Source organism: Crinia signifera, chromosome 8 (genome assembly GCF_055691185.1).
Source record: "Crinia signifera chromosome 8, ASM5569118v1, whole genome shotgun sequence".
NCBI classification, from domain to species: domain Eukaryota; kingdom Metazoa; phylum Chordata; class Amphibia; order Anura; family Myobatrachidae; genus Crinia; species Crinia signifera.
In genome coordinates, this window is record NC_139224.1 from 20,122,685 (window position 1) to 20,145,451 (window position 22,767).

Below are 22,767 nucleotides of genomic sequence, written 5' to 3' on the forward strand. Positions count from 1 at the left end.
CCCCCTCCACCTGCATCCTAACACAAATGTACCGCTTTACTGCCTGACCCTAACCACCACCACCGCCCCCCCCCCCACATACCAACACAAACGTACCGCTTTACTGCCTGACCCTAACCACCACCCCCCCCCACATACCAACACAAACGTACCGCTTTACTGCCTGACCCTAACCACCGCCCCCCCCCCCCCACATACCAACACAAACGTACCGCTTTACTGCCTGACCCTAACCACCACCACCGCCCCCCCCCACATACCAACACAAATGTACCGCTTTACTGCCTGACCCTAACCACCACCACCGCCCCCCCCCCCACATACCAACACAAACGTACCGCTTTACTGCCTGACCCTAACCACCACCACCGCCCCCCCCCCCCCATACCAACACAAATGTACCGCTTTACTGCCTGACCCTAACCACCACCGCCCCCCCCCCCCCCACATACCAACACAAACGTACCACTTTACTGCCTGACCCTAACCACCACCGCCCCCCCCCCCCACATCCTAACACATTAGTACCGCTTTACTGCCTGACCCTAACCACCACCACCGCCCCCCCCCCCCACATACCAACACAAACGTACCGCTTTACTGCCTGACCCTAACCACCACCACCGCCCCCCCCCCCACATACCAACACAAATGTACCGCTTTACTGCCTGACCCTAACCACCACCACCGCCCCCCCCCCCCACATACCAACACAAACGTACCGCTTTACTGCCTGACCCTAACCACCACCCCCCCCACACACATACCAACACAAACGTACCGCTTTACTGCCTGACCCTAACCACCACCACCGCCCCCCCCCCCACATACCAACACAAACGTACCGCTTTACTGCCTGACCCTAACCACCACCACCGCCCCCCCCCCCCCCCATACCAACACAAATGTACCGCTTTACTGCCTGACCCTAACCACCACCGCCCCCCCCCCCCCCCACATACCAACACAAACGTACCACTTTACTGCCTGACCCTAACCACCACCGCCCCCCCCCACATCCTAACACATTAGTACCGCTTTACTGCCTGACCCTAACCACCACCACCGCCCCCCCCCCCCCACATACCAACACAAACGTACCACTTTACTGCCTGACCCTTACCACCTCCCCCCCCCCGGCATCCTAACACAAACATACAGCTTTACTGCCTGACCCTAACCACCACCACCGCCCCCCCCACATACCAACACAAACGTACCACTTTACTGCCCCCCCCACATCCTAACACATTAGTACCGCTTTACTGCCTGACCCTAACCACTACCACCGCCCCCCGGCATCCTAACACAAACTTGTTTCCTAACAAGAACGTACTGCTTTACTACCTGACCCTAACCAACGCCTCCCCTCTCCATTACTGCCTAACCACCACCACCATCCCCACCCCTGCATCCTAACCTGAACATACCACTTTACTGCCTGACCCTAACCCTCCCTTCCCACAGGTATAGTGACGCTCGGTATGCCAAAAGTTGGGATTCAATTGCTAGCATTGTGATCAATGGTCACTTCTCACCAGTGTTGGGATTCTAACGTTGGCGTTCCAATCCCCGGTATGCTGACTGGATTCCACACACATGCATATACAACACATAGTAGTTATGTTCTTTTTATTTTCAAGGGCATATGAACTCTGTGGAAACGCACATTAAGAATGAGATGAAATTTGTTTGTGGCCTCGCTGCTGTCTCCTACAATGTACGCCCTGCAGTGGGATAATAGACACGGCTGCATTGTTTTTTTACTGCTATATTTTGATATCTTCCTCTCGGTTCATTTGCATTTATTTCAAAGAGGGTTGTGTACAGAAATGTCCCTCTTGAGTGCAGGTAGACGACTGCACAGTGTCTAAGCATTGAATATTCATGAGCTGGATTGGGATCAAAGGCTGCGCTTCTTCCTGCCGCTGCGGTGGCAATTAGTGGAGAACGAGAAGATATTGCACATACTTTGCTTTAAATTCCTATTTCTAAAGTGGATGGATTTCACGTGATGTACGTCCTAATACATCCCAAAATGCAAATGGTCACAAGAAGGCCCTCAAAGCCCTGTATTTCGTATGACCTCTTACACACGGATATATTTCCAAATGCACTGCTTCCCCTTCCTCTGCTGCACCCCATATCTGTGCGCATTTCCCCCGGGGCCCTTATGCACCCATTCACTGCCATTAAATGGAAAACTATAATAAGTTACTCAATGGTCCCGTCCCATCTGTCCACAGAGTGTGGATGAGATCAGTGGAGGCTCCGGAGGTGGAGCTACAGTTTAAAATTCATATAACAGAGTCACACCAACTGCCAACTGCCATTCCAAACTGACTCACTGTCAGTGGGTGTGGCTCCCCATTCTATTTAAATATTGGACTTTGCTCCAGCCCCACCCCTGGAGCCACCACTGGAAGCGGTGTTACCTAGGTGACAGTGGCTAGGTCAACAGTCAACACCAAAGGGTCAACATTCGAATGGTCAAAATTGACAAAAGGTTGACATGAAAAACATGAAAACATGAGCTAGTAACTTATTGGTATAAATGTTGATACCTATTGACATGGACCCCCAAATAGCATAGTGCGTACCTTCGCCCAACATGTTTCAGGTATGGTGCCTCGCTGCACTCCGCACACTTTACCATTCCCAGTCGAAGTCCCCGTAATTTTAAAGTATGATAAAGTCCACCAAAAATAAAGAAAAAAAACTGTGAAAAATTAATTGCCAGCATCAACCTTTTTGCATGTCAACATTTTGTCTGCCAACCTTTTGGTGTTGACATATTGACTGTCAACCCAGACACTGTAGACCTATCAGACGGATAACCTCTCCATGTGATTTCATAGAGTTGATAGATGTCAGCACATTGGTGGATAGCGCCTGCCGTCCACCAGTCAATATGCTGAAAGCCATTCACTCTCTACTCTAGCTGGAGCCTGGGAGGCAGAGGGAGATTGCTGCACTCTGATAGGTGGATAGCTCCTGCCATCTACCAGTCAGCATGCTGATAACCATGCACTGTCTAGCTGCAGCCTGGGAGCCCGGGGTGAATGCTGCACTCTGATTGGTGGATAGCTCCTGCCATCTACCAGTCAGTATGCTGATAACCATTCACTGTCTAGCTGCAGCCTGGGAGCCCGGGGTGAATGCTGCACTCTGATTGGTGGATAGCTCCAGCCATGCTCACAGCTATTGAACCATCTGGCTGCAGGCTGGGAGGCAGGTAGAGAATGCTGCCTGGCTGCTATGATTGTGTGTGCTTAACAATCAGAGCAGCCAGGCAGCATTCTCTGGTAGCTCCAGGGAGGGCGGGCAGATGTTCCCTGGCCCCAGCCAGTCTCTCACAATCCAAAGCCGATGGGGCCATCAATAGGTCCCTAAGAGAGACTGAAGACTGTGGGGTAGATGTATCAAACATTGAGAGATGTAGCGTAGAGAGATAAAGTACCTATAAATCTGCTCCTAACAGCCACCTTGCAGGGTTCTACAGGCTGTGGGTGGGATGTGTTAACATCCACAGCCCATTAACGCCCCCTCCGCCGGCTACCGCATCAATATTAATCGCATATGCTCTAACAAAGGGGGGGTGACTGTGTTCCTACGGCCTCCTCCTCCTCGTCTGCCCGGCAGCCCCCTGCTCAGACGGCTGCAGGGACTGCCGGGCTCCGCCTCCTCCCTGCACCTCTTCTGGCCTATGGGCTTCTATTGCCACCCGCTGCCCGGCGTCCGCACCCCCCTCCCCTGTCCTCCCTGCTGTTCTTCCTCCCCCAGCATCATGCTGCAGGGGGGAGGAGGAGGTCACTGGTCCGGGCGGTAAGAAGCCTATAGACTTTTTCTGGTGTTATCCCCCCAACGTAAAACCGATAACAGAGTTTTTACCGCATTATTCCTTTAGTGCATCCCGCCCTGTGTTTGAAAATGACAGGAGCTGATTGGTTGATAATTTATCTCTTTCTAAAGCTTTGATACATCTCCCCTCCACTAGTATGAAGCATTGGGGCGGTTTCTTTGGGCTGGTTTTGCCCCCGCCACCCCCCCTCAACGTCACACTGCCACCAATACCCACTGTCCAGCCCATAAAGTCAAAGTTTGGTGTGGCATCAATCACACTTTATTTGTGTCCTGCCATGCTCCTCCGTTGGCATGTGTGCTGTACGTGTGCCGCCTGTAACTTCATATTTCAGGGGTCTTGCGTGTTTGAGTCTACATAGTGTAACTTTTTTCTTATCTTTATAACTGTGTTACTGGGTTCGAAGGATTAAATTAGCGACTGTCGAAAAACCAGAACTGCCATCTTCAAAAGAAGGAGCGCAGCGTTCGTCAGCGAAGTTGTCCCAGTTTTCCGGTCTAAATATATATATTTAAAAAAAAAAATCGCTACATCTTATTTATAAGCCGCGTCCTCCCAATACGGGTTCATGCCGGTAGAATACTGTGCACACCCCCCTCCGAGATCTCTGACTATATGGAGGGTGCTACACTGTAAATGCAGAGGTTTCTTACTGGTGTCGGAGTTGTTCTGCGAGGAGAGGGGGGGATCTCTCTATAGACATGCATTAGCCGCTGCTGCTGCAGTTGTCATGGAAACCTGAGCGATGTAGTTATTTAAAACAAGAAGAGGATAAAAAAAAAAGGTTGATTAAATCTTTTTGGAGAAAAAAAAAAAAGCATAATCCTTAAATAGTTGTACTGTAAGTGGAATCTGGATATAGGATTAAATGATATGATTTCGTTTTTTTTTTTTTTTTTTTAATATATAGAAACTTTTCCCACCCGTTTTAGTGAATATTTGACTAATACCACATATTGGTGTCAGACATTGTGAGACGTGCATACTATGCATTGCAAGAAATGCATACTAGCACGTTCCTTGCTGACGGAGGCCAGCGTGAAGGGCTGTCTGCTCACCAGTGGCCAAATCAGGAAGGAAGCGAAGTCACCAGCTCGCTGTGTATGTGCTGCGTGGAAGGTGTAAGACTGCAGACTTCCTTCTACCAGAATGTCCGGCCACGGCCCGTGTACAGCAAGTTCTGGCGTTCCCCTCTGATTGAACCGTCCTTCTTTGCCTGGCCCTAAAACTAACCCTGGCTTAAGGAATGCTGCCCTGAGGTTTGTGTATTAGCACAAAAATTTTGTATTTTTTAAAATTCTGTTTGTCATAGTGAGACTAATTCAGACCTGTTGGCTAGTCTGCATGTAACCCCGGCACACCCCCTTTCCCTTCTCTTACAGAGCGAACGGCTCTCTCCCGAGGTTTGCGCATATTTGTACATGCGCAAATCCCGAACATCGGGAACGAATTTGGCCCATAACGGGTCTGAATCGGCCCAATTGGCTGCATGCAAGCTGTACAGTCTTTTGTATCATCAACCAGTGCATGTAGATCCCAGATGAGATGGGGATGGGACACACGAGAGGACCAGAGGAGCAGCATTATCCCTTTCCTAGAAGTTTGCATTACCTGTGTATAAATAGCAATAGCGCGGACCAGAATCAGCTCAGTAGTAGCCACCTTTGTATCATTATAGTCACGTAGGTTCCCCCCACAGTCCAAAACCAAATTGGAGACTAATCAGTTTCTGACGGAACTAACCGTGATGCATCTGTTAATGCGGAACTTAGCGGCATATGAATCGTAACTTATTGATTGATAAAGTGGAGAATGGGGTCTATGGGGGTTATTCAGTCCTGATGACATGGCTGCAAATTCGCAGTGTGAGCAATTGTCGATAGACTGCACATTCGGACAGATCTTAGTGCGCATGAGCAAGGCCGCCCTGCAATAAGAACCTGCTACTTTTTTTTTTTATATATATATCTCTGGCCGTACACAAGTTGATTGACAGGGAGGAGGGAGGGGGTGGTAACCAATCGTTTTCTGGGATTGTCGGGGAAAACGCAGGCGTGTCTTGACCTATTGAGGGGAAGTCATGTGATGTAAGGTGTCCCCGATCTGACCGCGTCCGTCGCACCCGCCGAGTAAGTCTTGGGTAATGCAAAGCCTGCGCACAGTGAAAAAAAATCATTCATTGGGGAGCGGCTTGCAGAAGACTTTGCAGCTATTCGCCGATCCAGCTATTTTTCACAATTCGCAGGCTTGCATAGAGCAGGGTTCTCTCTGGCAGGGCAGCGTGTACCTGATTGGGCTCTGCAACTTAGCATAGCAGTGATCCATTCTGAATAACCCTCTATATACTAAGCTCTGAAGAGAGATAAAGGACCAGCCAATCAGCTTCTAACTGCCATATAACAGGCTAGCTAAGCGTTCGGACCGCCCGTCACCTGTCTGTACAAAACCAGGCCTGTTTTCATGACCAGCGTATGAAGCCGCACCTGTGCTGGTGACCAGCGTACAAAGCCGCGCCTGCTCTGGTGACCAGCGTACAAAGCCGCACCTGCTCTGGTGACCAGCGTACAAAGCCGCGCCTGCTCTGGTGACCAGAGTACAAAACCGCGCCTGCTCTGCCCACAGTGTTACCAAATAATAAATCCCTGCGTGTAGGCAGCGGGCGCAGTACATTGGGTCTCTTCTGGAGAATCATTAGCCACAAACAACTAATTCAGGTTATTTTTAAGCCAACCGATTTTCTAAAGATAAACTGTGTCTGTAGAGGTGTTAAAGGTGTCTGATGTTCTGCTCAATTATAGAATGTGCGACATCTGTATTGTCATACTCAAAGTATATGTAATTAGTCATTGGGAATAATGTAAAGCTCCGTCTAGCCCAATGTTCTTGTCGATTGTGACCATCGTTAATTCCCAGTCTCCAAACTCTTCTTGGGGCATTTAAAGAGTAAAACAAAATCCTCTTAACTAGTGTAATATCCCTGTATTACTGCACAGTTTTAACTAATGTCAGAATACTTTGTGCCAAAAGCTTCCCCCTAACCATAATAATAATAATAAGTATTATTAATATTATCACCACTATAAGGCGCCACAGAGGTTGTGCAGCGCCGCACAGTGCATACAATAGTACAGTGTTAACGTTATAGGACAGACTTGGACTTGTAGTTCCACAGCAGCTGTACAGACCTAGTTTGTCCACGACCGCAATGATGTGTTAGTAAGGTATTGGGTAAACGTATCTTTCCGTCTCTATTGTACAGCGTTGGCGCTATATAAATAGGTGGGCCGTGTGAAGTTCCTACCTCTGTCTCAGAGAACTATAAGGCTGAAACATAACCAGATACTGTATCTGTTTATTACTAGATTTGACGGTCGATCCAGCCACTGTGGGGCCAGGGAACAGCGGTCAGAATGCCCCTGGGAGATGATGGGCCGAGCTGGAAGAAGAGAGCAGAAGATATACGAGATAATTATGAGTTTCGGGATGTGCTGGGAACGTGAGTATCTGCCGGTCAGGACGGGGGCACTATGTTACTATAATGCAAGAATGTCCTTTCTGTGTCGGTTATTTATTAATATCTTACCACAATTTACCACCGCGACCATCGAACGATTTCACTAATTCAGGGTCCATGTCCCCATTTGTCGGTATTTTATCATGTTCGGCATTATGATCGAGTCGATATTTTCATCGTAGGCATTTCAACAGTCTGTGTTATGCAGCTGTCAGGATTTTGACCATAGGTGTTTATAACCGTGCCGGTCAAGTAATTGTCTGTAAATCTTACAGATCACGTTTACACCACAACTCACTGAATGTTATACTGTCTACCGCCCGTTTTATAAATTATTATTTATTTCGTTCTATGGGGGGTATTCAATCTTGCGCAGCTATTCCCAACAGGGGAAGTAGCGGAAGGGCCCTATTCAATGCCGTCTTCCCCGACAGCAATGAACAGCGATCTCGGCAGAACGGGCCCGACTTTAGAAGATGTCGGGCCCATTCTGCCGAGAACGGCCGTGGATTGTCGAGCTCCCGGTCGCAGCTCGATGGTCCACGGCCGTATTTCGGCCGTGCCCCCCTTTTCGGTATGTCCCGCCTTCCGATTTCACGTGTCCCGCCTGCCGATTTTCACGTGGAGCCGGCCGAGAATGGGACAGGGTCACAGCTAGCCCAACAGTCGTGACCCTGTGTTAAATATCCCCCTTAGGGCGGGATGTATTAAAATACATCGCCGCCCTTCGCGCCCCCCCCCCCGCCGCGATGCCGCCGCATATGTACTAACATATGCGGCTGGCATCGCGATGCGGTGACGGAGGTCCCCCGCGATACCTGTACTGTGGTCTGCGGGGGGTCTCCGTCACCTCCCTGCCGGCTTCTGCAGCTTTCACCCCGGGGACAGCTAAGGAAGCTGTCCCCGGCGCTTCCTCCTCCCCCTGCAGCCGGAAGGACGTCCGGCTGCGTTGCTAGGGGGAGGAAGGGCTTACCTTCCGGGGTCCAGGAGGACCTGCAAGAAGGTAAGTCCAAGGGAGGGGGGAAAGGGGGGGGCGGCGAGGCGGCGGGTTGCGGCGGCGGGCGGCGAAAAGAAGCCCATAGGCTTCTATAGGGTATCGCCACCCAAAGGTGGCGATACCCTGCCCTGCGAAACCGCTGCGAACGGGATTTAGTACATAGGAAAATGCGGTAAAACGGGGGTTTTCAGTTACATGCCAGAAAAACTCTGCGATACTACATGGGATACAGGATAGCCTCATTGGCTATCAGCCTATGGGCGGGATGTTATAACATCCGCGGCCCCCCTTCGCCGGACATCGCATTTTTAATAACGGCATATGCTATAACATATGCCGTTATTCATGCAAGGGACAGCTCTTGCGGTAAGAGCTGTCCCTTGCGATGCGGTGCCGGCACTGGACTTCCGGGTCTGTGACCCGGGAGTCCATCTGCGCATGCGCAGACCCCGGCGCCGGCCGCAGGGCACGCTGGGAGGGATCCGTGACGGATCCCTCAAACAGCGCTGCGGTAAGAAGCCCATAGGCTTCTGCAGGGATTCGCCAGCTTTAGCTGGCGATTCCCTCCGCAGCGCTGACACTGCGGAGGCGCCATATAGCATATAGAAATGCGGTAGAAACCCTGAAAACGGGGTTTTTACCGCATTTCTGCTATATAGCATCCCGCCCTTTGTCTGCATCGGATATTCTGGTCAGTAACTGGTAGGGATGGCCGTTGGTGGGTTAACCATCAAGAAGTACCATCGATGGATAACCTCAATGGTGTGAAACGATCTGTAAGGGAATTATCGATGGTCACCCCTGCTTTACTTGGCTGCAAGTCAAACAGAGCCAAGGGGCGGAGCTTTTTTTTGTGTGTGCTTGGCCCCCTATTCTAACAGCCCCCCCCCCCCCCCCGTTGCGACATCGTTCACTGTTGACCGCATCCTCCTATTTTTGCACATGGGTACCTACAGCCTCTAATGAACACGCCTTTCTTGAAAAAGGATTCCTTTATTTAATTGAAACGTTGTTTATGATAAATTTGCGTTTTAATATTTTTTTTTTATTATTATTTTAACATCTCCGAACTGATTTAGGGAAAGATTTATCAAATATTAGAGAAAAATGTACAGTTGCCTATAGCAACCACTCAGATTCTGAAAATGATAGACATAATCTGATTATGGGTAACTTCTTTTCGTTTTTAGAAGCGTTAGTAAATGTGCCCCTATGTCTGATGCTAGCACATAATTTACTGCATTTTCCATTAATTTTTTGTGAAAAAAAAAAAAAAAATCCTTTCACAAACTGCTGTGAGATAACAGATCTCTTGAATACAGCGCATTCTTTTTTTTTTTAATGCACATTCCGAGTCGCTTGGTCGAGGCATGAGGTACAGGCAGAATCCTGCCTCGGTGATGTACAACGAGTCTGCAATCTCCTGAACCGTCGCTGCTGCTGCTGCTGTAATTAGCCGTCAGGTGGAAACGGCTACATTGCTTATCCAGAAGCGATGATCAGCCGCTCCATCTGGCAAAGGCCCATCCCAGCGAAGTCTCCCTTCTGTGTTTGCACATACGGCAGTGTACAGCGTTATACATCTGTGAGGGCGGAGGAGTCCTATAATATGCTCAAGGTCTCCGGATAATCATCTTTATGCATACTTGAAAGTGAAAATGAAGGGTTTGTGTATGGAATAGCTGGCATGCCTGTGGTTTATTGCGTAATCCCCACAAAGCCGCCAGTTGAGCTGATTAAGTCGCTTAGAAATATTTTTTCTTTCAGTTTTGAGGAAAAAGTGTCTCGGACATATGACAGATGTGACTGCGTATCCGAAATCCCGAAGCTGCTTACACGTTGGGTCTGATTTACTAGTGATCGGTCCCCAGCGTATTCGCACGTGTGCAGGGCCGCTGTACGACAGTCGTTGAGGTGGGTAGGGGAGGAAGGGGGGGCGGCTAGGGGCCTGTGCAGGGGAATGTCCAGAGTTTTATGGGCGTATTCATGAAAGCGGGCGTACCCCTTTGAATGCAGGTGGGGGGGGAACATTCGGCACAGCCGCTGCTTAGCGAGCGGTCCTGAATCAAGGCCATTATACGATATTGTCCATGTACGATATCTTTTAACGATTTTCCCTGGAACTCCTGGAGAAACGATATAGTGCACACACACTGACGGATATTGTTATCGTGCATATCGTTAACGATAATCGGCTAATGTGTTCCCAGTTTAAGCCGCGGCCCATTTCCTGCATATACAGTGTGCATCCAGGGGCCCACAGAAATAGGCTCAAATGGGCACTGTCTGGCTGAAATCGGGGCTGTCCCGTTGTAGGCTATGAGATATGGCGCTTCACTGGAATCTAGTCAGAATTCCAACACCAGAATGTCGACGTATGAGCCACTAGGGGGAGGGTTGGGGTTTTTCACGGGAGAGAACAGGTAGGACAGTTAGGGTTACAATCCTCACCAGTATCTGTCGGCATTGTGGCCATCGGGGATTCTGACCACCGGCATTTTATATCCAACTCGTGTTACTTATGTAGAATGAAGGCAGCCATTTTATGTGGGCTAACTAGTAATCAGACGGTTAGTCCTCTAGGATAGTGCTTCCCAAACTCGGTCCTCAAGACACACTTAGGCTGGGTACACAAATGGCTGGTGCTGATCAGACGTACACCCATAAAATATACACTTCTCTTTCGCCAGCTGCACAATCGATATATTGACAGGTGTGTACCCAGCCCTACAGTCTAGGCCTATCTATGCTTAAGCACAGGTGACCTGTTCAGTACAGCAGTCATTTTGATAATGTCCATCTGTGCTCAAGCACGGATATCATTAAACCACGTCTGTTCGTGTGTCTTGAGGGTCGAGTTTGATATGCACCGTTCTAGGATCTTTTGAGCAGGACGGAGGTATGAGGAAAAAACTACAATTTTGTATTTTGGGGATTTTTCCACAGAAGAACATTTATATGCGAGTGATCCTACACAAAGCCTACTATGCTGGACAGCCTTAGGGCCAGATGTATCAAGCTACAAAAAAGTGATAAAATGGAGAGTGATAACCAGACAATCAGCTCCTAACTGCCATGTTACAGGCTGGTTTGAAAAATGTCAGGTACAGTAGTCGCCGATTGGCTGGTTGTTATCGCTCTCCGCTTTATCAATCTTGAAGCTTGATACATCTGGCCCTGAGGTATACATTATTTGGTTATTTTAGGTAGATTAATTAGATCAGTGATACAGAATTATCCTGTTTATGTACACTACATTGTGTCCTCTTCCTCCCGCAGTGACGTACAGTAGTGATGCTGGAACACAGCTGCTGTTTGGATGGTGAGCTGGAGGCCTGGATCTTGTCCAATTTGGCCACCTACAAGTGTGACTAAATTGGACACGGAGAGACTGGCGCTGGGTCCAAGTGGCAGTTTTGTCCCTGTAGGCCTCAGTAATCGACATTGTGCTTGAATAATTCCCGGCGCTGATGCAAATTACCTATGTTCAGTACTTTGCGTGTGCGTCAGACCCATACTGTGGTGTCAAGGTAATTTGCGATGGAGTACTCCGTTGCGATGGTTTCGGCAGTGTCGCTGGTCACTAGTGGGCAGCTGCTACTCTTGCGAGGTCTGGCATTTCCAGCTTCAAAAAAGATCTCTGCTGAGTTGTCCTTGTGACCGCATGTGAGTCCGGCCCATCTTCCGATACTGCATCCTAGGACACAGCTCGGATCTGTAATGCTCGCAGTTGGCGTGACGCCCATGCTGCATTACCATTGTTACATGTAAGCGGCAGCGATAGAAACTCCGCCCACATCTGAATCCGGTCCATTGCGGGGTATTTATCAAAGCTTGGAGAGATCAAGTACAAACCAATCAGCTCAAACACTCAGCCTGTTAGAAGCCGATTGAATGGTACTTTATCTCTCTCTGCTTTATTTCTTGCCAAGATTTGATAAATATCCCCCACTATAGTGATGGATCCAGCATTGGGGTAATGCACCTTCCAATTGGTTAGTTGTCTGTCTGTAGTATTTATTAATATGTGTGTTGGAGCTATTAGTTATTGGTATATGTTAATAAAAGAATAGTATTACAGTGATTTCTTTTGGTGCTTTTTGTTTACATAGCTCTATAAATGGCTGCCCCCTCTCTGACCATGAGCACTGTAGGACCTGAGGTTTCAGGTCATGCTATAGAACAGTTTTGCTGTTTTACGTGGAATCGTGAAGCTCCTTGTCGCTGCCATAACCGCCGGTAATCTTTGGTTACACACTTCCTGTCCGGTCTTTTCCCCCGATGGGAACTTATTTCCAGTGCAGTTCAGAAGCCTTTGATGTGGGAGTATGACCTTGAAGGAAATCTCTTTTATCTGTTTCTATTTATTTGTACAGCTCTGGTAAATGGTGGTCAACGCCCCTGGAGTCCGAGGCCTATATCTGTTGTCTACAATGTAATATTTTACCGCCTCTCTGTCTGACGCATGCTGTAAGTGGGTTCTCATTCTGTATATACAGATGCCGGCCCTGGCCCTCACCCTCTGATTGAGAGGATGAGGATTATTTTGAAAATATCCATTCTCTTCAGAGTTCCCCATTGGGCAGCTCTGATATACTGGGGCAGTACGGACGGTGTAATGGTTAGCATTACTGCCTCACAGCTCTGAGGTCATGGGTTCCATTCCCACCATGGCCCAAACTGTGCGGAGTTTGTATATTCTCCCTGTGCTTGCGTGGGTTTCCTCTGGGTACTCCGGTTTCCTCCCACAATCCAAAAATATACAGGTAGGTTTATTGGCTCCCAAAAAATTAACCCTAGAATGTGTGTGTGTGTGTGTGTGTGTGTACATGTGGTAGGGAATATAGATTGTAAGCTCCACCTGGGCAGGGACTGATGTGAATGTTCAAATATTCTCTGTAAAGCGCTGCGGAATATGTGTGCGCTATATAAGAAACTGTCAATAAATAATAAATGAATAAATTGATTGCGTGTGAGCTGTTTATATGCATATCAGCAATACAGATGGTGTAACAAAGAGTTCTGATCTCCAGAGGAAGAATTCCACCGATTCTGACAAGTTCTTGCTTCCTCTCGTGCCTGGGACTACAGCTGTTTATAGGACGTGGAAGCTTGGACTGGAAACGCCTTCCCTGGGTTAACTTTGCTGATCATGATAAAGAAGCCTGAAGCCAAATGTAAAGCAGGACTCAACCACAGGAAACAAATTAAGCTTACAGTATGTAGGCATCGGCATTGTGCTTTGTAAAGTGCAAAGAATTATGCTGCAGTCGGGGAATTCATATTCGCAGCAGGATAAATGTTTGGGTCTTATGCATCCAATAACAAATGGGGGATTGTAATTCCTGCAGGTGTTTTAACTTTGAGTTTTTAAAGGTTTCTTTATTCTGTACAGTTACCTCATTGGAGACATCCGCGTTATAACAGCTTTTGGTATCATTCAGTGTCCGTGAAAACACACTCCTGGTATAAGTCTGACATCCGCTGCTGGTCTGTGTCCTATCCTAAGGCAAACCAAATCAATGATTATTATCAGACTAGTATTTTTGGCCGTACATTTGTTGCGTCGCTTGCTATCATTCTCGTTGTTGCAAGTTTTATCATTTTCCTTTGTTTTTCCCACACCTTCCCATCACTGTCCCCGCTCCCTTCTGTCTATGTATTGCTTTCTTATCCCCTCTCTGTCTCTTCCATGTCTCCCACCCTCATCTCTGTCCCACCAGCCCCCAATCTTTATCTCTCTCTTTTGAATCCCTTTTTAAATTGAAGGGCCCTTGCAACCTTGCCCAGAACAATGTACTTTTTCTATTGTTTAAAGCTTCTGTACTGCCCCCTCCACAGCATTCCGGGCTACCAGTTAAGACAAGTCTCCATTTATGTATCTCAAACCTTCTTTTTGATCTCTTCTTGTTCTGTATTGTTTGCTGCTAGCGGAGAGATTTGTTTCACAGATCCGCCGCTGTTATCTTCAAGTGTTTCTTTAAATTCCCCGGAGCATCCCGGTTTCTGACATCAGAACTTGACCCGTTGTTCCGTCGCTTCTAGTCCTGTTGTCTTCCTTCCTGTGCTTTAACCTCGGGGCTGTGAAATCGTCTGGCTTCTGATAAAACGTACAGTATTTTTCCTGTACATGAGAGATCGGACAAGTCTCCCGTTACTGCGCCTACAAAATCTGAATATTCAATATTTCCTGCTGGTCTTATGGCTAAAGATACAAATACATTATTTATACCGCAGATAGGACCTATCTTTATCTACTCCTTGCTCTCAATCAGATTTAATTATTTTAGCCATTCATTTATGGTAATGGTTTCCTAAATACAGATCCCCATTAAGGTGTGTGCAGTTCTGCCTGGAGAAAACACAGAACAGACAGATTGCTATGCACTATATAAAGTAGGTTATCCCTCGTTAGGAGGATAAGACGGAGAGCATTGGATTTGTTACATAAAGAATCTGTTCTCAGTCCAGGAGCATCCCACCACTCGGCAAAAGGACTGGAAATAATGCAGTAATCGCTCAGTCCCAAATCCAGCATGACTCATCCCAGATTATTGGATAATGGGCGGACATTAACCACTGCCGTGCAAAAGAGAGAGGATAAAACCAAATCACATTGGGCCACGTTTTTGATATGTGCGACAAAGATGAGTCCCACCCGAATGTCGCAGACTTGGACCTGGTGCAGAATTCCTATCTATGGTGAAAGTGGCAATGCCACCTTAGGTCTATGCATAGGTACTTGTCCAATTTCCTTAATGCATTGGAACTTGGAAGTCATTGCATAGTGGTGTTGGTTCCCAAAATGTCTTAAATAAGAGCGCATTTGAGTATCCCAGCTTTGGTGTTGCCTATCACTTTGAGGCTCCCCCGCAAGAACCACACAGCACCCCGGGGTGCCTAGGCACACAGTTTGGGAACCACTGATCTAAGGCAATCTTCGATGCGTGCAAAATAGTTGACCATGTTAGGTGGTGGCTCGAGGAGCTGATATAGGCCGGACTAGGAATCTTGACCTTGACCTCGCAATGATGAGTGAGATGTCCTTTCAGGTGGTGGGTCACACTTCTGTCCTTTCTGTGTTGGCGATTTTCCATTTCTGGAATCTCTGCTTCATGCTCCCAAACGGAGCTCGAAGGATCTGAATTGAGGCCCTGGATCACCATGTTTGACAGGTGAAGAAAATTAAGCTTGCAAGGATTCAAGGGAACCAATAACAGGGCACACTCCTGTAATGCCTCAGGGTTGGTTAGTCATTCTGTTATAGCATTCACTTATGTTTTACTAAGATTTATAAAAATACAGATGGGTGATTCACGGGAAACTTGTGATTCACCGGTTACTGGTTTAGTGAAGGACTTTGTATTACCTCACCACCGTAATGGTGGGTTCTGTTATTTGTGGACAACCAATCCTCTTTTAACCTTGCACTTGGCATGTCGATGGCCCCCAAAGCTATCATCTTAAGGTTGGCATGCTCTTGTTCATTCCTCCGAGGATCCATTTTCTGACCAGACCATGCCACAGTCCTTCAGAGACCTAGGTTGCAGGTTCAACCCCCAGTCTACGCATACCTGTCCAATATTGCTGCAGAACTCCAGTCTGTATCTGCAGAATGATGGCGTTTCCGTACACATCCTTGGGCATGAATCGGAAGAAGAATTGGACAAACCGGTCTCGGGAGAGTACATACTTCTATATTGGATGGGTATCTCCTGATTTCTCAGTAGGTTAACACGACCAGACAATTGGATGAAACCATATATCATGTGAGCGTACACCCACCGCCATGTCTGATCAACTGGATCGGATTGCATGAGAATTTCGAAAATAAGTACCTATCAAATTTATTACCATATAATATAAAGGGATTGGCCTGGACTGATAGTCCTGTTGGCCCATAGTATGTTCTAGGCTCATAGAAAGACTTTGTCCTACCACTTATGTAATAGTGTTTCCTGGAGAGGACATAGGCTCGATACCCTAGACTCTACACGGTGGTTCTCATTTCCAAGTTGTGTGCAAGAGGCTCTCTGAGACCTTTGTGGAGGCTTTGCCTCTCTTGTCATCATATCTATCCTGACCCAGAATGCCAAATTTAGTGCGGTATCAAAGGAGCGGATTTCTCCGTGCCTTCTAGTATGTGTCACACTCTTCTAGATAGACATGTATCGCATTTTCTAAAGAGGACGGAAATTCCACCAATCCGCATCTGGTGATCACTTATCAAATACATTCTATAAAATGATAGAAGGTGATTGGTCGCTACTGGTAACGTCTCATTTTCATTCTCCTTCCATTCTCCATTCCATTGTAGTAGATAAGGAACACATTTTGCGAATCTCTCCCGACACAGTACATAAGTTCCGGATATGAGTTTGGCTTTCAACAGTTCCGTCCCTGCTCCCTTATCGGCAAATGTTAAGCAAAGTACGCCCCGAAGTGCGAACAGCAAGACTTGCTAAAGGTGACAGAACCTCACTCAGGACCCTGCCAGGGGAGATTAACGTCCCCCAGAGACCCTGATCCCATTGGCCATTATCAATGTTACATTTTGGCTGCACTCAGAATATTCCTCTACCCAATGAAACCACCGGCCACAAGTTCATCCTATTTATTACCAGCCGCGTGACCGACGTGAAATGTCCTCTTGACCACCTCTAGAAAAGGGTGCTGATAGATTTGCAGGTCGGCTCAAGTTTATACAGTGGCTACATTACAGCAGATACTGTAACAATTATTCATGGGCAGTAAAAGTGGGCATCTAGGTCTTGCTCACCAGCCGCATGAATTTACACAAGGGGAGGAGTAAATAGTAAATTAGCATATGGGCCATTGCTAATAGGTTCTGCTGCAATTGCTTTTACATGTAACAGGGACAGAAAGCACATGGGGCCCCTTCTCCACATCCTTTTGTGTAAAAAAACACAAAAAAACAAAACCCCTGCATCAAAGCACACTAACATACTCCCAGCATATCGAATCCAGGTATCAGGACTCCTGCACAGCAAGAGGGCGTAATTTTGGAAAATAGGGGCATGGCTTCACACGAATGTGGCTATCATGAGCCACGTGAATAGACGCAGCGCTATAATACACCTTCCTCTCGGTCTTCCAGCATGTCATTAGATAACAGAGGGGGGTGGGGGGAATAAGCTCATAATGCATACCAAAGCCTCTCTGTTTACTACATGTGTCAAGTGACTGTGGTTGTCATGGTAGTCACCGGTGTAAAACCGTAAATCAATACTAACAGCCTGAAGAAAGAAAAACATGAGAAATGAATAACCATCCAGCTTTCCTTCATTCCTAAGAAGAACTAAATATTCCAGAAACCTCTGGTGCTGTTGGTTACAGTCCCTGTGTTTCCAGGGGGTATGGTATAGGGGTCTGACAGTCGGGATCCTGACAGTCATTATCCTGACTGGCCGGACCCAGACAGCATGTCGAGCGCAACAAAGCCCCTTGCGGGCTCGCTGCGCTTGCCACGCTGCAAGCACGGAGCCACCTATTCTATTCTCCCTCTATGGGGGTCGTGGACCCCCACGAGGGAAAATAGCCGACGGCCGCCAGGAACACAGCTGTCAGTGTTTTGACAGTCGGGATCCCGACGTCGAGTGAAGGCCTGTCGGGACCCCGTCCAGCACCCGTTTCCAGGGTACCGCTAAGATTCCCTGTTACTTTCCTCCTTATAGAATACACATTTATCATGTTTTGTAAAACGTACACAGTAGATAAAATGAAACATTTTAATTAGCAAAAAAATGGCAACTGTGAGCGATGTTCTGTGTCGCGCAGTTCATGCACTCTTTGTAGAGGGATAGAGCCTGTTGTGGAACTACAAGTCCCAGCACTCTACTAGAGGTTTTAAAAGCTTGTGGTGCAGCTAAAACTCCCCATCTATATCAGCCGAATACAATACACAGTACACAGCCCTTTGTCCACGTGTTATACTGAGTATTTACAGGAAGATCAGGTCTGCTTGTATAATTGGAACAGGTTGTATAGTCCTTAATCTGACAATCCCTTTGTTTGTCTTAGGTTAAATTTCCAAGGAAATGTATACAGTACTTTGCTTTTAGTGGAATCAAATAACTGTGAAACACAAAGTTACACTTTATACCCACGCCTCGCCTTTAGGTGAGCAATGCTCTAGGGGGCTGGTGATAAGGTTTGGTAGCCAGTTCATGTTTTCTCTTTTCTATACTTTTACTTCCTACAGTGGAATTTCTGAAGAAATCTATCTATGCATCTAAAAATGTACCTTTTGTATCACTCGTGTGGACTTTACCCAGACTCGCAGATTGTGCAATGTTATGTCTGACTCAAATATCAATGAGTTTCAGCTATTTAGAACCCCTTGCCTATGATAGGTGCACCAGCCAATCAGCTTCTGTAATTTTTCAAACACATAATAGTTAGGAGCTGATTGGCTGGACTAGGAGCACCATTGATCATACACATTGAGGGGGAAATTTACTAAAGGAAATTTGTAAAAAAAAATAGGTGTATTTGTATTTAGAAATACACTTATTTTTGACATTTACTATCCCGAAAATACGGCTATTCGTATTGATGTGCTATCAATACGAATGCGAATTGCCGTATTTTCGGGATAGTAAATGTCAAAAATAAGTGTATTTCTAAATACAAATACACCTATTTTTTATAAATTTCCTTTAGTAAATTTCCCCCAGAGTTTCAAACAGCTAAAACTAGGATAACACGCTGTGGCTCTGGCAAGGATAGCCTGAGGTGGAGAGGGGGGGGGGCTTCACTCCCTCACTCCAGCAGACGAGCTGTTAACACATCTCGTCAGCATTGCTTTCTGCTTCGCCTCAATACAGGAAGAGTTATATCGGCATGATCCATTCAAGAATAATACGTCTCCCCCCTCATTCTTCCAGCATGTCATCAGATGACAGTAGGGGGAGGGAAAAGATTTATCATTCCACAAAGCAGGCGGAGCTCAGAGGGCATTCCAAAGCCTCTCTGCTTCAAGGCCGGCTTATGGTGTGTGTGTGTGGGGGGGGGGGCTGCTATCAATAAAAGTAATATAATAGCGGTTATAAATGTATATATTTTATAGAAGCAGTCACACACTGCCGGCGCCTCTGAGGAAGGAGCTGAGACTGAGTGAAATGGCTCCGCCTCACTCTCAGCTCCTAGACGTCACAGAAATCCCAGTGGCTGAGGTGGTGACTGTGAAATCCCGCGAGAGGCCGACCATGACTTCAACAGCAGCACCTTGGAGGGTGTCTGTGTAGTGGGAACACAGCTGAATCATGCTGTGCTTCAGTTTCCATACCAGCGGCATGCATGATTCAGGGGGGGGGGGGGGGGGGGGGGGGGGGGGGGGGGAGGAGGAGAAGGAGAAGAGTGTGAGGGAACGTAATGCGTAGGAGCCCTGGAATATCCTCCCCTGTCACTCTTTCTTGGATCCAGCCATGCTCTCTTCACTACATCAGATGTCAAGTGACTGTGGTTGTCATGGTAGTAACACATGCAGAACTGCAAATCCTTACTAGCAGCCAGAAGAAACAGACCCATAATAAATAGGATTACCAAACGTTTTATTTTTGTCTGCCGCAGTGAGTTACGCCTGTTACACATAAAGTTTGTGCTTATACATGCTCCATATTGCCTGCCATACGGCCAACCTCTATCCGATGTGGATAGACCTGTTTGGATTATCCAGGCAGTCGTTGAACTCTTGGTTCTGCCTTGTTGTCCAACTGATCTCATTGAGAACTATAGGACCAATAATCATTTTGACGTCTCTGTCTCTGCCAACTAACGCTGTGTTCAAAATAGATTTGTGTCCACTCGTATAGTTGTGTTTGGGTTTGCTAGACTGGCGTGCTTCATTTCACAGGAACAGAAGGCGGGGTCGGCTCACAGTGTTCCCATCACCTTATTGTCTGGGGTAGTTTGGTGAAAGTAATTCTCTCCTCCTTCGGCAGTTCTGTGCCAGAGAGGGGCGAAGGCTTTTACTTGGAATTATTGTGTTATTTAAAGATCATAGATCAGGCTGAGGGATTTTGGGATTAGGAATTTGGGTCGGCCCGCTTCAGGTCGACGTGGACAATAGTTCGACACAAGCAAAATGTCAACACGTCAGTAATGGACACATGTAAAGGTTGACATCAAATTTTCATGACTTTTTTTTACGTGAATGGCAATGGTAAAACAGCCAGGACCATGGTGCGCCTTTTGAGGTAACACGGTACAGTACTCAGGGTCCCTGAGGACAAATTGACACCAAAAAAAGTGGAAAAAAACCTCATGTCGACTATTTCAGTGTCTTTGATATGGTTATGGATCGTTAGGTTGACCCAAGAAAGGTCTGGATACGGTATTTGGTCTACAGCATGATGATCGACAGTCATTAGGTCGACATGATTAGGTCAACATGGGAAAAGGTTGACATGGTTCTAGGTCGAAAGGTCATTAGTTCGACAATGTCTAGGTCGACAGTAAAAAGGTCGACATGGGGTTTTGAGTCGATATGTGCCGACATGCGGTATTTCATGCCCTACCATGCACTAGGGCGTGGCGGGAGAATAAAATAGTGTGCCGAGCGCAGAGAGGCACCGTGCCTGACGCATAGGGAGCGCAAGCGATGCGAGGGGATGCGGTGCACTTGAAACTGTGTCCATGTCGACTGTGTTCACATTCAGGTCAAAAAACAGTGAAAAACCCCATGTCGACCTTTTGACTGTCGAAATAGACATTGTCGAACTAATGACCTTTTGACCTAGAACCATGTCGACCTAATGGTGTCAACCTAATGACTGTCGACCATCCTGCTGTAGACCAAATGATCCCAACCCGAAAGGTCGACACTCCTTAGGTTGACACCGGAAGTTCGACAGGGACGAAAAGTTGACCGGGTCCTTCGGTCGACTGGTGGAAGGTCGACAATGCAGAAGGTTGACACGTATTTTTTTTATTTTTTTTCGGCATCTAGTTCTAGACGTTAATCAGCTCAAAACTGACATGTTACGGGCTGGGTTTGAAAAATGAGAGGTAGTAGCTGATTGGCTGGCTGTTTATCACTCTCTACTTTATCATTTTTTGATGCTTGATACATCTGGGCCTTAGTGATAGTAAGCGTAATGTGCTAAAAACTGGGAAAAACTCATGTTGGTTTTTCCATGTCGACCGATTACTCGTGTCGACATTTTGTATCTATCAATCTCAGTCATGTCGACCTTTTTAACGTGTCGATGTATGGCTTTTGACTGTTGACCTTAATCTAGTTGACCCTTACCCAGTTAGAGAGCCTCCCTTGCGGCCCCTGAAGTGCATCCTATCACAGAGTTAAGGGGTTCCACCACCATGACATCCCCAGTGACTTTATATACTTGTGTTCCTCTGGAAACCAGACAGACAGGAACAGACAGGAATGTTATCATGAGTTGACGTTGAATAAATTCCAAGTTTGTACTTCCTAGGTGCTCGCTGATCCCCAGCCAAACTCTTTATTGGAAGTAACCGATCGGTGTATCCGGTGATATTGCAGTCCGTGGGTGCCATTTCCCTGGCCGGGAACGGGATGATGGGACGTACTGATCACTGGGACACTGCAGTGATATAACTGTAGCCAGTGCCTGGGGCAGAGGATCCTCCCAATTGTCCTATAAAGAGCGGGCACAGAGCTTGTTGTGTTCTCAATAAACGTCACCGGCTTCCTGTCCTCTGTCACCGCTCCCCAGTCCTCTGTCACCGCTCCCCAGTCTGTGCAGTTACAAAGCTGCTGTTTTCTGGAGCAGGAATTTGCGCCCTCTCCTAATTCTCTGTGTATTAGTAAATTCCGGATTATTCTCTGTGCACCGGTTCTTTGTTCTTGTATTGCCGGCAATATTGTATTTGTGTGACTTTACCGTAGGGTTAAACATGACCTTTAGACGTGTAGATTTGGTGGTTATTCTCTGCGGATAACTTTGCACTGATTCTCCACATAAGTGCAGACTTATTGTTGGAGCTGTATTTATGGTCTAATTCAGGATGGATGAGAAAGCTGCAAACATCGCAGCTTACCGAGAGCCTGAGAGGCCACCCGGTACCTGTCCGAACGCCCCACCGCCACCGCTGATTCTTCTCGGTAACATGCAAGAGGATGTTTAACTAAAACACACCCCTTTGCATGCCTCCACTGCAGGAGAAATCACCATCTACCATCAAATGATTTTTCCTGCCACGCAAATAGAAGTTAGTGAAAATTGGCCCTGTTCAAAATGAACCAGAATTAGGCCCTTACTGTTAATGTTCTCCCCATCATACGTAGCAAGTCAGTGACCAAAGGCTGGAGTCCGAGATGTAACCACATGCACGCACAGCTGCTATCCCGTACGCAGCACGGGATGCTAATAATGTAGTCGCCTGGAAATG

General features: G+C 47.2%; 1 protein-coding gene and 1 long non-coding RNA gene across 2 annotated transcripts in view; one reads left to right on the top strand and one right to left on the bottom strand.

Moving 5' to 3' along the window:
• The window catches only part of CAMK1 (calcium/calmodulin dependent protein kinase I), a 109,711-nt gene that overhangs the window by 13,617 nt on the left and 73,327 nt on the right, over nucleotides 1–22,767 (top strand). The window contains exon 2 of the mRNA XM_083155941.1: nucleotides 7,225–7,358. Within this exon, the coding sequence (XP_083012067.1) occupies nucleotides 7,273–7,358 (86 nt within the window). The 5' untranslated portion in view covers nucleotides 7,225–7,272. The remainder of the gene's footprint in view (nucleotides 1–7,224; nucleotides 7,359–22,767) is intronic.
• LOC146026953 (uncharacterized) lies at nucleotides 13,420–14,476 on the bottom strand. The gene is made up of 3 exons (XR_014454591.1): nucleotides 14,263–14,476; nucleotides 13,773–13,877; nucleotides 13,420–13,538 (listed from the first exon to the last, which is right to left on the bottom strand). It is a non-coding gene; the product is annotated as an uncharacterized LOC146026953 (long non-coding RNA).